The 18,064-nt window shown below is 39.8% G+C and overlaps 2 protein-coding genes across 18 annotated transcripts in view; both read left to right on the top strand.

Annotated features, from left to right (window-relative positions):
• Positions 1-7,657, top strand: part of GK5 (glycerol kinase 5) — a 73,795-nt gene extending 66,138 nt beyond the window's left edge. For all 3 annotated transcript variants that reach the window (XM_072727053.1, XM_072727052.1, XM_072727055.1), the window contains one exon: positions 1,534-7,657. In XM_072727053.1, the coding sequence (XP_072583154.1) occupies positions 1,534-1,682 (149 nt within the window). In that variant the 3' untranslated portion in view covers positions 1,683-7,657. The remainder of the gene's footprint in view (positions 1-1,533) is intronic.
• Positions 7,658-14,179: 6,522 nt separating this feature from the next.
• TFDP2 (transcription factor Dp-2) overlaps positions 14,180-18,064 on the top strand; it is a 163,453-nt gene continuing 159,568 nt past the window's right edge. For 2 of the 15 annotated variants that reach the window (XM_072727049.1, XM_072727032.1), the window contains exon 1: positions 14,189-14,497. The gene's annotated coding sequence lies outside the window, so the exon portion shown is untranslated. Of the gene's footprint in view, positions 14,498-18,064 lie in introns of all 15 variants that reach the window. The other 13 variants (XM_072727035.1, XM_026018501.2, XM_072727038.1 and 10 more) reach the window with 11 other exon arrangements.

Below are 18,064 nucleotides of genomic sequence, written 5' to 3'. Positions count from 1 at the left end.
TGTTGAAGAAAAAACTTTCCTTTAAATAATCATTCCCATTTACAAATTCAGTTAAATTTCTTTGTATATTTCAACTGATAAAATTTTTTTTTTGATAAAATTTTTTTTAAAGATTTTATTTATTCATGAGAGAGACAGAGAAATAGGCAGAAGGAGGGGGCTCCCCACAGAGAGCCTGCTGCAAGACTCAATCTCAGGACCCCAGGATCACGACTTGAGCCAAAGGCAGACATTCAGTCACTGAGCCACCTAGGTGCCACTCAACTGATACAAATTTAATACAGTTGACTTTCTTTTTAATAATTTCATATGCCTAACTACCTTAGAAATATAACAAAATCTTTTCAAATACTTGAATAACTCTTGCAAAATGAATAAATTAAGCTATATTTACAGTAAATCAAATGCTCATAAACATTCTAATATTGTTTATAAGGTAAATCAAATTTTTCTATGCCTTTTCACCTTATAAGACTAAATATCTCAGATTCTCTTGAACATTTAAAATACTTTAACAAACACATATAGATTATTCTTAGAACATAGTAGCTTGAGCTTTATGTATTTGAGCTTTATCTATTTCATTATTTTTGTATTTAATTTCAAATCTTTCCAATACAAAGAGACGTTATTGGTGAGAGAAAATATACTTTGGGGAGACTTGTCAACTATGTTAGTACTTCAGAGTAAGTGTAATATACCAGCTTAATTAACAAGACACCTAGACTATTTCAGACTACTTATGGTCATAGTTATAAATATGTTTTCTTGCTTCTTTTTATTATAAATCACATTTGTGAAGAACAATATATGCCAGAACAATATTATCATGAAGTGGAATTTAAATAACTTCTATGAAATACAATAGCTTGAAAAAGAAACTACTTGTTATATTCAGGCTCAACTTTGAATTCATCCGTATTCTAGGGAGTTGCCTCTTACTTCAAGATATATGACCAAAATCTTAATTTATCTTTGTTTTTTTTTTTAATTATGTAAAGGGAAAATATACAGTTACTTACTTGTTTTCTTCATAGCAAGTCATGAAATTAAATGATGATAGGGTGAGATTGCTCTGGAAATGGTTTGATGCTGTGCCACACGGAAGTAAAGCTGATAGTTAGAAATCAAATGATTTTAAAATCCTGGTGTATTTATTCCCAGGGATAGTCAATTGAACAAAATTCAAAATCAACAAAATATTTTGAATTGTGTTTTTTTTGTTGTTGTTGTTGTTTTTTTGTTTTTTTTATTTATGATAGTCACAGAGAGAGAGAGAGAGGCAGAGACACAGGCAGAGGGAGAAGCAGGCTCCATGCACCGGGAGCCCGATGCGGGACTCGATCCCTGGTCTCCAGGATCGCGCCCCGGGCCAAAGGCAGGCGCCGAACCACTGCGCCACCCAGGGATCCCCTGAATTGTGTTTTAAAACAATAGTTGTTTCCCTGTGCACCAGTTTGCATAGGTTTGTGGATAAACTTTATGGACTCCTTATTTGCCTTAAAATTTGAGAGTAATTTTTTCCACCTATAGGGTTTTGGACTGACAAGGAGGAACTAAAGAAACTGAGGCAAAGCGAAGTGGTTTTCGAGCCACAGAAGAAATGGCAAGAATATGAAATGAGCATGGAAAACTGGGTCAAAGCAGTGAAACGCTCCATGAATTGGTATAACAAGATGTAGCACTAACAGGAATGACGGAAACCATATATGGCTGGTTGATGGGACATGCTGATGAGACACAGCTCAGGGATAATAACCAATACGACGATGACTAAGAAGATTTCAGATGAGCTTTGCAACCTGAGAGAAAAAAACATTGCTCTTTTGAATACAAAACAAAACAAAAAATCCCTAATTTTTAAATCTAAAGCCTGGTAAGATTATAAGGCAACAGTACCTCAAAACTTTATATCTTCTGTTTTGTAGCAGATTCCAAAGGACATTAACCATTTCCAGCCATATTTTGACAGCCATGGGTCCTCCTCCGTTTTATACTGGGTCAATGATACATACGAACATAACCGTTGACTCTCTTGAGTTAATAATTCTAGGTCAATCACCATTCATGTTTTGTTCCAAAATTAAGTGACAGGTGTTCCTTAACTCTTTAAAATTAAATGGGCTATATGAAGTTCATATAGCTAGAAAGAAAGAATAACTGAGGAAATGTGGAATTTGGAAACATTAATATTTTATATTGAAAGCCATAATTGCTCAATACTCTATCCAAATATGAGCTCGATGTGCCCCTCTCAGATAGGGTTATGTTAGTTCTTTCCTTTATTGGGTTTAAAGACACTGCCTTAATTTTTCCTTCTTTAACCAAATTCTGAGCATTCTTTATGTATTGAAAAATAACTTTAGTCAGTGAAACTACAAAGGGTAATGATTCAAAAGGAACAAAAAAATAATTTCTTCCTCAAATAGGATTTCTTTAAAAAATTTCTGGCTAAAGTATAACATCCCATTTTTTACACAATGTTGGTACTGAATATAAATCTGCTTTTTTCTTCCTGTTCTTTATCTTTGTTGTTGAGATACTTGCATAAATGTCTTTTGCTTTTATTAAGTGCCTAATCGAAGAGCTTAATTTGAAGAAAGTGCCCTAATACATTGGTGATGTAAGATTTGCCTTCGTTGTGGGTATTTTACTTATCCAGGTGTCTTTTATTTTTGTTCAGTCTACTCATCTCTGTGAGATAGGAGCAGTGGGTAATGGAGATGTATTTATACAAGTGATTACCCTCCAGCGATTATTGGGCCAGAATTCCACGGAGAGGTGCAGGGACAGTTCCACATTCTCAGACTGTCTTGATAGAAACAAATGTGAAAGAATCAGAGCAGCAAGTAGCTTCGGGCCCAGTAGAAAATTGTCCTGTGGCAGGATACTACCCTCCAACTTGTTCTCATGTTATTTGCCCCTCCCACCATTTAGGCATGTAGCAATAATGAATTTATTCCCCTCTTTATCAGGCTTTATCACATAAAGACCTACTATTATAGAGCTAGCTGTTAAATACTAACGTAACATAAAAAGTGACTATTATAGGGAATTTTGTTGTTGCCATCATATATGTCCATTTCAGTGACAGATATGATAGGACTAGGGGTCACACACTCCATTTCTGCAAATTACATTTCAGTGAACTTTGTCTTCTTGAAGTATTAAAATTTGTAGTGGAATCATTACAGCCAATATATAGTATCATTAGCTCCATTCATTAAGATTTGGAAATATTTTTGTTAGTGGAGGTGTTTTGTTTACTGTAACAAATCAGACTCCATTATGTAGATGATACTCTTCTTTTTATTTTCATTTTTTTATGTCCCTTTTACAAAGCTCAGTGACTGATTATAGGCCCTTTTATCAAAATCCGATCACTTGCAAGCTGCTCTGTTGTTTTTTATATCTGTTTCTCACAGATTCTACTTCTCAGTGGGTATGATTTCATAGGAAAGAATTGTCTTTTTGTGTTAGGATATACTGAATTGTAATATTATTAATACTTAAAACTTTGTTAGCTCATTTCCTTTTCACATTCTTCTTTCTCATCATAAAACCACAAGATGAAGGATAAATAAGTACCTTTTAGATAATCAGAAAAAATAACTGTGAACAGGTCTCATCGGAATTATCTCTTCAAAAATCAGTGGCTAATTTTTTCTTCTATTAGTCTAGAATTAATCTTTTATTTTTACTACTTCTGGCTGTTTTTTAGTGACACAGTTTAGTAAATCTTTTGCCAGATTTGACCTAGATCAGAAATGTGACCACATTTGCTTTCATGGTTGTAGAGACAGTTGATACTCAAAATCAGTTGAGCAAAAAAATTATCCTTTCTTTCCATCTTCCAAGTTTATTTTCATTTATACGCTAATATTTGCAGTTTAAAAAAATCATTCTAAGATTTCTCAGCATGTTTTATTTTCCCATTATGGATCAATCAGATATCTTTAGGAGGCCTGTAGCTACCTTATCAAGGAGGAGAATGTTTCTGTACAGTCCTTTTTAAAATGATACTAATTGCTTTCATACCTAGACTTACTGATTTTTCTTTTTTTTTTTTTTTTATGCCACCATAAGATGGTTTCTCAGTCTCAGTATGATTGATGTTTGGGACAAGTAATGCTTTGTCTTGGGATGTTGTATTACGCATTACAGGCTATTTGGCTTATACTGCAGGAGGCAGTATCACCCCCAGTTGAGAACCAGTAATATAGACTATTAGAAGAAAATTGAAGACTCAGCAAATGTAGTGTGTCTATCATGCTTCTTTTCTCTCTGCCTCATTTTACCTTAGGATATGGTTGTTAGCAAAAAGAGATGGTTGTATCTTAAATAGGGTTTCTATTTTACTGGTTAATAAGGCAAGAAAAAAAATCTTATGTTGTAATTGTCTTCTGCTGTTTTTTACCCACTCACTGCCGTCCCCATGCCTGCCTGTATCCTCTGTGGTCTTAATGAGTGGGCTTATGACTTCAGTATAGTATTAATGTAGTCTGCAAAGCATCTCGATCTGCCTTTTTGCTTCCTTTTCATCTCTGAACAAAAGAGATGATCACTCTCTTTTACCTGGTTCTGTGCAAGACTCCCATCAAACTGGAAGTTCCCCAAAAACAGAAACTATGTCTACTTCCACAGAACTCAACTCTGTGCCTTCCTATTGGTGGGATGAATTTTTACTTTATAAGTGTAACTTTTTTTGCATATATACTTCATCCTTGATTTACATACATTTGTTAATAGGGAGCAGCATATATTTGTTGCGAGTAAAATATCTTTTGTTGGATTAAAAAGGACAACAGTTGACCCTTGAACAACATGGATGTGAACTGTGCAGGTCCGCTTATGTGCAGATTTTTTCCATAAATGTATGTACCATACTGTAAATGTATTTTCTTTTCTCTAGCTTACTTTATTTTCAGAACACAGTGTATAATGCAGATAACATACAAACTATGTGTTAATCAACTGTTCATATTATCAGTAAAGATTCTGGTCCCAGTAGGCTATTAATAGTTAAGTTTTTGGGGAGTCAAAAATTATACACAGGTCTTTGTGCAGGGGATTAGCACGCCTAACCCCCCGTGTTGTTGAAGGGTCAACTTATGAGAGCTAGAATCCTCTTACATTTTTTTTTTAATTCTTCATATGTTTATATGTTTGCGTATGTGTTTGTGTAGAGATACACATAGTTATATCAACTAAGGTACCGTTGAAGCCTTTTCATTCACAGGTTTTGTGTATTTGACTGCAGACAGCTAGCTCACAGATAGAATCTTAAGAACACCAAACCCTCTCACGTTAGATGGAAGTAACTTCAGAAACATCCCCTTCTGCAGAGGACCTATACTGGGGACCAGTCTTTAATTAAAATAATCTAACCCAGGAATTTGGCAAGTATTTTATAATTCTCTGAAGAAGAGGACCCTGGAGTTCTTCAACTTGAAGCGATTCTAGAGTCATCCAGAGACAACCTCGATGGCTCTAATCTACCCTAAAGGACTCTGAATCCCTTTGGGAAATCTAGATCATGTTTCTCAGTTAGAATTAAAATATACTCTGGACCTATCTGGTCCCAGAATCATCTTCTTGCATACCCAATGCTGGGTCATCTGGTTCAAACCAGTCAAAACAGTAACCCCAAAGAAGTCAAGTAGGTGATCCAAAACCACATTGTTTTTAAGTTTTGGAGCCTCAGATATTAAAAATATGAATACCAAAATGCAAATATTTTTTGCACTTAGAACACTGGTTCTAAGTCTTTGGCTGTTTTGTCACCTTATTCCCCTGGGACCCTTGCCCTTAGGGTAATGCAGGAATGATCTTGGGAGTGGGAATGTTAGAGACAGGAACCTGAAGAATCAGATATTTCTGAAATTCTCTGTATGCCATTTCTACTGCCTTTCCCCCCTTTATTATAAATTTGAGTTATCAAAATGGCTATGTCTGTATAGATATCTATATTATTTAGAAAATAAATGATGTAAGGTTTCAATTTATTTTTTTATTTATAAATTAATTTTTATTGGTGTTCAATTCACCAATTTACAGAAAAACACCCAGTGCTCATCCCGTCAAGTGTCCGCCTCAGTGCCCGTCACCCATTCCCCCCCACCCCCCGCCCTCCTCCCCTTCCACCACCCCTAGTTCGTTTCCCAGAGTAAGGTTTCAATTTAAATGAGCCATATCTTTACAAGAAACTTTCAGACTGTTCCAGAGTAGCTGTACCATTTTACATTCCAACCAGCGATGTATGAGTGATCCAATTTCTCCATATCCTCACCAGCATTTGATGTCACAATTTTTTATTTAGCTACTGTGATAGGTGTGAAGTTTTCTCATTATGGTTTTAATTTGCATTTCCCCAATTAATAATGGTGTTTAACATCTCTTCATGTGCTTTTTTGCCATCTATTTATCCTCTTCAGTGAAATGTCTATTCATGTCTTTTGTCCATTTGCTAATTGGGATGTTTGCTAAATGAGCCATATCTTTACATGAATATCTTTTTAAAAAATCTTTTTAAAATCAGTATGGTGACTTAAAAAAATCATTAAGTAGCATTTCTAAATCCTTCTAGGCAAAGTGTATAGAGCACTTGAATGTGATTTTATAATGTACTGGCAGAAGAGTTCTCACATTTCTTCTGTACTCATTATGTATTATAGTACTAATACTGTATAACAGCAAAACAGTTTCAAAGATACTTTTACTTAGAATGTTAAGTAGAATGTACAAATACATGTTTTGTCCATAGCTATCATAATGTTTGTAATCTCTTTTATTTAAAATAAGGTGATTTGTGTTTCAGAATGATTGTTTAAAATTAACTTGAAATTTTCCTATTTGTGCAAGATGATGAATACAGATTCTAGTTCATATGCATCAGCGAATTCATAATCTTATTTCTCTGATGTTCTTTACAAATTTCATAGTGTTATTAAATAGTCATTGAGAACCTCATAAGTCAATGTTGAGATCTACAAATACAGTCTAGGTGCATAGCAATAGGAATGCGTATGTGAATTTTTCTCTAATCTTTTTTCTACTTTAACTTTTGGATTTCTTTTTAATTTTACCTGGAAATTCTTTTTTAATGCTATTTCCTATTTTGGTTCCTGCTCATAAGAAGGTCACAGAGAAATTGGGGCACCTGGCTGGTTCAGTTAGTAGATCATGTGACTCTTGATCTCGGGGTTGTGAGTTTGAGCCCCATATTGGGTATAGAGATTACTTAAAAATAAAATCTTAAAAAAAAAAAAAAAAGGTCACAGAGAAACAAGCATATGTTAACTACAAGATAAATTTGGGCTTAATACGGTTAGAGAAGAAAGGTTTTCTGTAACCCTGCCTCTTTAAATCCTGTTAGGCTTGTCATTCTATATTGTACATTTTTGCGCAAGGGAAATTACTAGAGAAGAGGGTTAATTCTTTGTGGTGGGAAAAATGATATGGTTTGTTGTGAAAATATACTGTATTTTTAAATATTTAGAAAGATTTTAATTAAGGAAAAATTTCAAATACTAACATGAAAGAACCTAGCAGTTCTTAAAAATCCATTCTGAAAATTACCTAAATTATTTGGGAAACTATAATGAAACAGTAAATGATTTTTTATATACATATTACGTATTAAAGTAATTTTTATTTAGTGTTTCTCTATTCATTGCTTTGGGTTTGCACACATGCACAGCAACATTTGGATGGTGAAGGATTCAGTCAGTCTGGATTCCATTCCTTGACTGTAGTGGGGCCCATGGTATCATTCCAAAGTAGGAAATTTGAAGGTTGATAAACATTCAACTATTAGGAGGAAAAGAGAAGTTTTCTTTTAATTTCATTTTAGGTCAAAGTAATGTTAGTCTAAGGAGAATAAGGAAGGGGGGGCGTTATGGAGATAGGCAGAGCTGGCTTTTCTAAAATTTATAGCAATATTTTTAAAGAGTCTTGCAACTGTAAAAAAAAATTGTAGGAAACAATGGGGATGATAGGGGATAATGAATTTTTTTGCTACTTAGAAAAAGAAACACCCAATTAAGAGCTGGAGATCATAGGACAGATACATTAGATTTGCTAATTCCCCCTCCTCCTCCCCCTCCCCCTCCACTTGGGCAAGAACATTAGCTCCTGGATCCCAGGGAATTCTCATATCCTCTCACCCAGTCCACATGGCTCTTGCCCAGTCTCTTCTATAAAGTCCAGTCTCTGTCAGCATCTCAGCTTCATCACCAGGCATTGTCAAGAACTGAGAAGAATTTAAAATTTTACTCTACTTGGAAACTAACAAATTAGCCTTCCACAGTTCCACGAATATTGACAGAAGATAGGAGACTCCTGGGTCAGAGTCTTTATTACTCACAGGCATAGCAAACACCACAATCTTCATATTTGCGTTGGTTTCCTTTACTTTTCAACTCCTACATGAAGCAGTCCAGGTTGATGCTGTGTATGCAGTGAGTCTGCAGTACAGCTGAGGAATCTTAAGCTTAGGAGATTTGGGTCTTGTAAGGGGCTGCAAGTAAATGTGTCTGATGCTCACTCTTGAGGAAATTATATTATTGCTTTTTAAAAAAGATTTTATTTATTTACATCGGGAGAGGGAGTGTGCCTGCGCGAGGGGAGGGGCAGAGAGAATTTCCAGCAGACTCCAGGATGAGCACGGGGCCTGATGTGGGGCTCAATCTCACAACCATGAGATCACAATCTGAGTGGAAATCGAGAGTCCACACTTAACTGACTGAGCCACCCGGGCACCTGTGTTTTACTATATTGAACAGTAAATAAAACTGCCCTCTAGTCTGGAGGGAGACACTATTGCCTCAGTGCCTCTGCTTGCAAGATAAGCAGAAATGAGAGAGCCACATAAAATTGACTCTAAACAATAAATTCATTATCTTGATTATGGCAGTGATTTCATGGGTGTATACCTATGCCCAAACTCACCAAATGATTTACTTTTTGCACAGTTTATTGCATGTCAGTTTCACTTCAACACAATGAGAGGAAGAGAAGTCTCAAATTGTTGGGACCAGTAGCCTCAGTGCCACCGAAGTGCTTTCCAGAAAAGGGGAATTTCAGGCCCTAATTTTTTAACTTTTTATTTTGAAATAATTTTAGACTTAACAAAAAAAGTTGAGAAAATGGCACCAAGTTCCCCTCATCATCCAGCGTCCCCTAATTAATAATTTACCTAACCATAATATAATCACCCAAACCAGGAAATTCACATTGATAGAACAGGATTAACTAATCTACAGATCTTAGTTGGATCTTGTCACTTTTCCAACTACTGTCCTTTTCCTGGCCCAGGATTTAATCAAGGGTCCCACATGGCATTTATTTTCATGTCTCCTTAGTCTCCTCCAATCTGACAGTTCCTCAGTCTCTTTTTTCTTCACATCTTTCTTGACAAAGAGTACTAGCAGTTACTTTATAGAATGTCCCTCAATTTGAGATGGCCTGACAGTTTCTTGTGATTAGGCTAAGGTTCTGAATTTTTGTTACGATGCTACAGAAGCAATGTGGCCTTCTCCAGGCATGCTATCAGGGAGACACATCAGTATGTCTTCTTATTGACGACGTTAACCTGATCACTCGATTAAGGTGGTATCTGCCAAGTTTTTCTATCATAAGGTTACTATTTGCCCCTTTGTGACTAATAAGCATCTTGTGAGGAGATCGTTTTAAACCATTTAAATACCCCGTTTCCTTTTTTTTTTTTTTTTAAATACCCCGTTTCCCATCAAACTTTTCACTCACTGGTTTGAGCATGCATGGTTAGTTCTTGCTGGCAACTATTACTCCTGTACTATTTGTCTAATAATGGTGATTTCCTATTTACATGATTTCTTTACATTCATTCATTGGAAGAGCTGTCTCTCATCTTCCATTTATTATTTATTTATACCACTATTGGTCATCTTTTGGTCCACCTCACGTCCTCTTGGTCCACCTTTTTATTCCAGTTGTTGCAGTAATCATCTGTCCAGTTATAACCTGACAGCACCTTGCATCACCATAACTCCTCTGTTTTGTGGGCTGGGATTTCTCTGTCTCCCAGCTTCGAACTGATTGGAACCAATTCTGTCATTTTCACCTATGATCAAACTAGGAGGTGCTAGAGAGCGGAGACTCTACGGTGCAACTTATAAACAATGGGGATGAGAACCAGTGTATAAACATGCTGCTCTTCGGTTCCATAAGTGGACAATTCTGAGATGTGTTCTTCACAGCTCCTTGCACTCTTCAGCTCCATCCAGCCTCAGTGGCCTCCAGCAGATGACCATCTCAGAAACACAGCCTTAGATTGGCTTTTCCTCCTTCATGTTTCAAGCCTCCCAGCCCCTATTCCTGTTCCTTGGAATCATTTCCCAGAATAAACCACCTGCATAGAAGAATTTGCCTCAGAGAAGGAATGAGGAAGGAGAATAAGCAGATTTGTGCATTACTAGTCATTAAATATTTTGACTCACATCTTTCACATCTACAGAGGAGAGGTGTCCAAGCATATTCATAACAGCAGAATAGAAGAAAAAAAAAAAACAAATGTCTATCAGCAAGAGAATGGATTATATAAATTTTGTTGTTTTTTACATCCATGAAAATGAATGAATTACATTAAGACATGACTCAAACAAAGTGAGCCAATAATAATTTGCAGATGAGTAATAATGTTTGACCCTGGATATATATAGTTCAAAAACATGCAAAACTAAGCAATATATTGCTTGGCGTTAAATAAGTATGTGTTGAAATTGTCCAGAAAAACAAGAAGGTTGTAACTGAGGATAGGGTTATTATAGGGAGGGAAAGGCAGAGGGTCCTGTTGGGGAGGCACACACAGAGCTCCAGTGATGGTAAGAGTCGATTTCTTAAGCTGGTACATGAGGGTGGGTACATGAGGGTTTATCATTATTCCTTATACTTAACGTATTTTTAGGATGAATACATTTTTTATCACAAAAAGATGTTAGGTTTGATATTGAGAAGAGGTTACTTTTATTAAGGGCAACTTGTGAAATCCTTCCATTGGCCTAACCAACTAAGTCGTTCCAGATATGAACTCAGGAGAGGGTTGTGTTCCTGTCTGAGGAAATTCCAAGGCTTGGATTCCCCTCCACCCTATTGATGTGATTCAGCTGCACATAATAGGACAGACAGTGTCTGGAAGACAAGGCCTTGATTTAACACATTTTTCTTTTAAGTGTTATTCTTTTGTCAGTCACTGGATGGGTTAGGTGTGAAAACAGGATGCTGTTTTTAAAAAGTCGGTGTCTGCAACTGTCCCAGACAACTGCAGATCTTTTTTGTACAATAAAAAGGTGTCGTTAGGAACCTGTTACTCAAAGTGTGGTGTTTGGTGTAGCAGCGCCAGTGCTGGGTGGGAGCTGATTGGAAATGCAGCCTCTACATCCCACCTCAGACCTACTGACTCAAAGCCTGAATTTTGATAAGATCTCGAAGTGATTTCTGTGCACACAAAAGCCTGAGAGGCACTAGTCCAGAAGTCCTCTAGCTGTGGCTACAGAGAGCCGCCTCCAGCACCCAGGGGAGAGGGCAGCACATGGAAGTCCTTCAGCTTTAACTAGTAGATCTGTATCTTCCGGGGCCCTCTCTTGGGTGATCCACATATTTACAAGCATATACTTTATTTATTTATTTATGCTTCTTTCCTCTTTCCAGCTGGGCTGGGCTGTGGCACTCTCATCCATTCAATAAAAACTTCCCGAGCTGCTCGTAAGCACTGAGGATAGGGTAGTCAACAGGGTGGCATGACTCAGAATATCAAGGGGTTTACAAGATTGAGATACTCAATGAGGAATTATAAGTAAGTCTGATGAATGTCAAAGACACAGTTTTATGGGAAAAGAGCTGGAGATGGGGAGTCCGAGGAGGCTTTTCAGAAGAAAGTAATCTCAGCCCTGATGAGAAGTAGGCACGTGAAGGTGAGATGAGGGTGAACCAAGCACAAGGAATACCCATGAATGGAGCTCTTTGGACATTTATATGTGTATATCCAAAGCCTTGCACAGTTCTTGGCATACAGTAAGTACTTAATAAGTGTTTGCAGAATCAGTGTGTGTTCTGTCATGTTTCAGACATCTACTCTCTGGCATGGGAGATAGTAGAAGCTTTATTTTCCTTTTCAAAGGAAATAAGATCCCTTAATGGGGAAATGAGAAGGAAGAGAGCTGCGTGTTGTGCAAATTGCTAAATTGGAACTGTGAGTGGGAACAAAAAATTGATTTACATGAATTTTCCTCCCTGAAGCAACTTGACAATTTATTCTGTTCTGGAGAATTTTCAGTTTTTGGCTTCAAAACCAAGCTGTTCCTTATTCTGAATTTCTTGGCCTGCTGTGAAACTAGCATTTAGTGTCTTTTACAGCATACCCTGATTAGGTCATGGAAATTCACAGCTAGATCAAACCAGTATATGGAAAATTTGAAATGTTCACTGCCCATTTTACTTCGTGGTATCGGAAGGTGTTATGAAACATTGACTTTTAAATATTTTTTTTTCAAAAGCAGTGATCTGCTGATCTAATGATCACGATTGCCATAATTTATTGAACACTATATGTATATTACAGGGCAAAATCCTCATATTAACTCTGTATGAGAGTAAGTCGAGCCATATGAATGTTGCCAAATATTAGCAATTCATATGATTCGACTTAATATCGTCTTCAGATTCTCATCTTAGACACTTATTAAAGAGATTCGAGAATCCCTGACAGCCATAGCCCTCCTCCAAAATTATGCACTGAGTTTTTATTATAGATAAGGAGATCTTGAGAGAATTACAGCTCCTTAATAACATCTACCTGTCTTACCCTCACTAGTCCCAATGCTTTATGTGTCTACCATGATGGTTTACACATTGTACTGAAGTGGTTTACCGTTCATTTCTCCCGCTAGACTGAGTTTCTTGAGGATGGAGGTTTTTTTCCTGTCTTGCTCATTTTTTGTTTCATTGTGCCTAGAGTATTTGAAAAGTATTTGCTAACGTGAAACCTTATAACAAAATTTCTGTGGAAACTTAATAAACACTATTGATTTGTTACTGGAAAATGCATGGTGATCACTCCACTGAGGCTTTTGCATTTTAGAATCGGTCCAAAGAGTACTGCATTTAGCATTCTCGAACTCCTAGGAGTTTATCTATGTACAGTTATGCAGAAATTGTCTCTCCACCCCACCTCAGAGAAAAGTCCAAAGGTGCTCCCTCACTTCCCTCGCCTCCTTTAGATATTTCCTTAAGTGGCATCTCTTCTGCCGCCTTCCCTGAGCACCCTATTTAATACAAGCCATCCCTCAAACACCTTTTCTGCTTATTCCTCCCCCCCACCATAGCACCTATCACATAATAGTTTACATTTTGCTTTTTTCTTTTGCATATTTTCTTTCCCCACCCCACGAGAATGGGAAAGAAAGCTCCTACGTGATTTTTCACAAAGGCACTGAATTGATAGACGAAATGTTTTAATTTTGAACAAAATGGGGCAGGTATTTGGGGGTGTGGGCTGCAATTTTGTCTTCAGCTTCTAAATGACATGGTGACCTGACCCGGTTTGGATTTTATTTGCCTGGGTATTGAGGAACCCACATCCCCAAGTGGTCTCTAACCGATTGTCTGGATAATTAATTACGGGATGCCCACACGTGGCCTCAAAGTCACTTGTCCCCACCCTCCTCCTCGCTGCCCCCCGGGGGCGAGCCATCGAGGGCCTGGGGACCCAGATATAACCTCCTTAGTTCCTTTTTTCCCCGAGCGGGAGAGAGAGATGGGGTTTTCCTGCTTCGGGCCTGGGGGATGGGGTTGGATGGAAAAGTCAAGATTCTGCCCCAAGCCCCAGGGAATGGGCGTGTCCATAAATTTTAGGCCTCAGGCCTGCAGCCCGCGCCGCCCGCGGCTGGGGAGCGGAGGGTCGGGTCGCCGCGGGGCAGCCCCTGCGAAGCTCCGGCGAGCGGCCGAGCCCCGGGCTGAGCGCCGCAGGCCCCGCCCCCTCAGCGCGCGGCCCCCTCCCCTGCTCGGGAGGCCCGGGGGCGGGGTTTGTTTACTCCGTGCACGCACCGCCGGCCTGGCCAATCCGGGGGCAGCGGCGCCTTACGTCACTCGTGCCGAGAGCCAATCGGGGCTCACCGTGCTGCTCCGCCGCCAAAGCTCGCGCGGGGGAAGCGGGGCCGTGGCCGGGTTGGGCGAGGGCGACGAGGCGGCGGGGATCTGGGCTGCGGCCGCCGCCGCTTCTCGGCACGCGGGCGCGCTCCGAGCCTTCCTTTTTGGGCAGCCTCGCGGGCGCACGCACGGCCGGCGTCCCAGGGCCGCGGACTCGCGGGCCTCCGCCGGGCAGGCCGCGGATCGCCCACCCCTTCCCCCAGGGTGAGTCCGTCGGGACGCGGGCGCCACCGGAGCGGAGGCGCCGAAGCCGCGCCCCAGGCTCGGAAGAACAGCCCTGAGCGGCCGCCTCGTCCTCTGCAGCCGAGCGGCGGTAAGGTCCGGGGCGCGGGCGCGGGCCGCGTGCGGAGGGCCTCCGGCCCCGGCCCCTCGTGCCCCGGGCAGCCCCCCCCCAGGCCATCTGCTTATCCCCGCGGCGCCCCCGGGCCGGGCCGAGTCCCCCCTGAGTGGGGGTGGGGTGGGGGTGGGGGGCGGGACCCGGAGAGCCCCTCCCCCCCGCGCCCCGGGAGGGGGCAGCGTCCCCGCGTCACGCCTCGTGCCCTCGTGCGGCGGGCGAAGGGCTGCTTTCCGCTCTCCCGGGTCCCTTCGGGTCTTCAGGGCAGAACGATGGCTCCTAAGTCTGGTTTTCCGACTTTTCCGCCGCCCATGACTCACACGCCTCCATCTGTCCCCGCCAGGTGTATTTCAGAGCCACGAAGCTCCGTGCGCTTGCGAGAACCTCCCATGTCGCCAAAGGGAACTTCCCTCTAAAGTGGAGGGTCGCTTTGGGGGCCCGCGCGCCTGGAGGAATTGCCCAGGGCTCGGACCCCCTCCCCCGCTGGAAAATAGAGAGGTTTTGTAGGATCGGCTCGGAGACACGGTTCCGGTCGGTCTCGGGCTCCAACTTTTGTTGTCTTGGCTCGTGGGGGTCTGCAGCCGCCTTCCCGGGTGTTTCCAGGACCCGCCTGCGGAGCGCATCTGGAGCGAGCTCGGCCAGGTCGGCCGCTCCGCGGGAGTCGGCGTGTTTATTCCGGTCTCCCGCGAACGCGGGTTCAGAGAAGCGCCCCGTATTGTTTCTCTCTCTCTCTCTCTCTCTCTTTTTTTTTTTTTCTGTCGTAACAGTTAACAGGCTCATCCCTTTTCATATTTGCTGCTGAAGCTCCCTTTGAGCCTTTGGTGCGTTTCTCTTCCTCATTCTATCTCACAGGGCTCAGACTCCCTGTCCCACTTATTTGCTCTCTTTTTAGTAAGTCAGTAGCTCATTCTCTTTCTTCCTTCCCCTTTCTCCCCTAAATCTTAGTTTTCTGAATTTTCATTTGACTTCGGTAGTTTGATCTTTCTTTCTTTTTTTCTTTCTTTCTTTCTTTCTTTCTTTCTTTCTTTCTTTCTTTCTTTCTTCTTTCTTTCTTTCTTTCTTTCTTTCTTTCTTTCTTTCTTTCTTTCTTTCTTTCTTTCTTTCTTTTTCTTTCTTTTTTCCTGGGCCACTCTTCTTTTAATGGTTCGAAATGATCTTCACCCAATAATTACAAAGTTATTCATTTGCCCTCTGTTAGGACTGTAACCGTGATCCAGGCTGTGCTCAGAATTAAACGCAAGATAATGTAGTTCATCTGACATTGCATGTTGCTCTTCTGTTTCCCTGGCTAGCCTATAATCTAGCTAAAGCTTCGTCACTATCCTATTGCTATGATAAATCTTTAATAGTAGCACCCATTCTCGAGTAACACCGGGAGAAAAATCAAATGCCTAGACCCCAGATTCTATCACCCTCGTGTACTGGCTCTGGATGCTTTTATTTATTAGAACATCTTGTGCCTGGAACTAGAGTCTGGTCTACTGGCAGACACGGTGTCTGTAGCACTGTTCTGGCGGTACAGTTGCAGTTTCAGCAATGTGGCACCTATATTTAATAAAGGCTCAACGCTTATTCCACGTACTTTTGAGTTCTCTTTATTTCTAGCGGTTTAAGAGGGAAAATGGAATTTTTCAAGTGTGTAATACTTCATATTACCAGTCTGTGATCCTGTAACTTTCTCCTCCACTCTTTTTTTTAATGTGTAGTCCGACTGGCACTTTCAAAGTTTTTCCCTTGCAGCCAAAAACTCTTAACTGTCTGAGCTGTGTGCTCTCAATACAAATTGAAATTGGACGCACAGGTGATTATCTCTAATGTGAGAAGAATTTGTGGCTGAAAATTATGCACTAAAAGATACTTTAAAGGATTCAAAGACTTTTTTATAATTAGGAATTGAAATGTGATTGGACTTTTTTTTTTTAACATGATAGAAAAACTGGCTTTGTCCTGCTGTTGCTAATTTATGTTTTATATTTTTAAAAAAATGCATGATATTACGTTGCACCACAGCCCTTTTAGATATTTGAAAGTTTTTAGAACACGATGAGGAAACAGACTAAGCAAAAATTAAATTCATGGCAAAGGTAGTGAATTCGAACATAAATATTCTGACTTCTATTGTTAGTCTGTCATTCTTAACAGTTAACTCAGAAATAGGATAAGAAGGGAGAGTTTATTTATTTATGTTTTTTTAAAGATTTTATTTGTTTATCTGACAGGGAGAGCGAGCTGCAGAGGGAGAGGGAGAAGCAGCCTCCCCACTGAGCAGGGAGCTCCACATGGGGCTTGATCCCAGGACTTTGATATCATGACCTGAGCCAAAGGCAGGTGCTTAACTGACTTGAGCCACCCAGGCACCCCAAGAAGGGAGCGTTTAAAATAAAGCTTTGTTTGTTTGTTTGTTTATTTATAGATTTTATTTATTCATGAGAAACACAGAGAGAGAGAGAGAGAGAGAGAGAGAGAGAGGCAGACACTCAGGCAGAGGGAGAAGCAGGCCCCATGCAGGGAGCCTGATGTGGGACTCGATCCTGGGTCTCCAGGATCACACCCGGGGCTGAAGGCGACGCTAAACCACTGAGCCACCCAGGCTGCCCTAAAATGAAGTTTTAAAAGCAGAGCAGGGAAATTTCTAATTTGAGCATTAGATATTGAGTAGTACATCTTAGCATCTTTTTATCTTTAAACTTAAGTATGTTTCTTTTAAAGGTTAAATAATAAGCCACACTATCTAAGAAATTACTCACAGTAAAGTTTACATTGTCACTTGGCAAATTTTACTTCTTTTTTTTTCTTCTGACTTTGTCATCACATATTTTAGACTCTAATAGCAAAATGTATCATAATACGTCTTAGAAGAAACTGGAAAGCATAGAGTTGAGATTTTTAGATCATAGTACTATAAGTTGTAATGCATTTTAAAGATTATTAGATATACTTGCCTTTTCATACTTAAATCCTTTCCATTTTGATCTGAGACATCTTACTATAGGGGTGGGGCATGAATAGATTTAAAAGTAGGTTTATGGACTCTTGGAAATTTTATGCAAAATTGTATACATTTGTGTATTTTTCTGGAGAGAAGATTCATAGTTATCTAGTTTCTGAGGCATAGGTATTTGGACAATTCCAATTTTTACAATGTAATTTCCTTTAGTGAACCAGAAATTCCATCTTCACTGGTTCTAATTCTGTCTCTTCCATAAGTGGGGTTTCAACTATTTGAAGATACTTCTTATAGTCCATTAATTCTTTCTTTAGACAAAATATTCTCAGTCTTTTGATTTGAGACTCCTCACATTACTGATAGCTTATTTGTGGATTTGCTTCAGTTTATCCATATTCTTCTTAAAAAGTGTGGTATCCATAGATATTTACCATTAAAGAAGACCGTAAGTTACCTTTCTGATTTTAAAACATGTACTTTAAGATTAAGAGTAGATTTGCTTCTTTGGCAACCACATTGTACTGTTAGTTCATAATAATGTCCTGGCTGAGTAGACAAACTCTGGAGCTAACCTGCCTGGGTTTAAATCCTAGCTCTTC

The sequence above is a fragment of the Vulpes vulpes genome, chromosome 11 (assembly GCF_048418805.1).
Source record: "Vulpes vulpes isolate BD-2025 chromosome 11, VulVul3, whole genome shotgun sequence".
NCBI classification, from domain to species: domain Eukaryota; kingdom Metazoa; phylum Chordata; class Mammalia; order Carnivora; family Canidae; genus Vulpes; species Vulpes vulpes.
The sequence above is the reverse complement of the archived record's forward strand: the minus strand, read 5'-3'. Positions and strand labels throughout refer to the sequence as shown.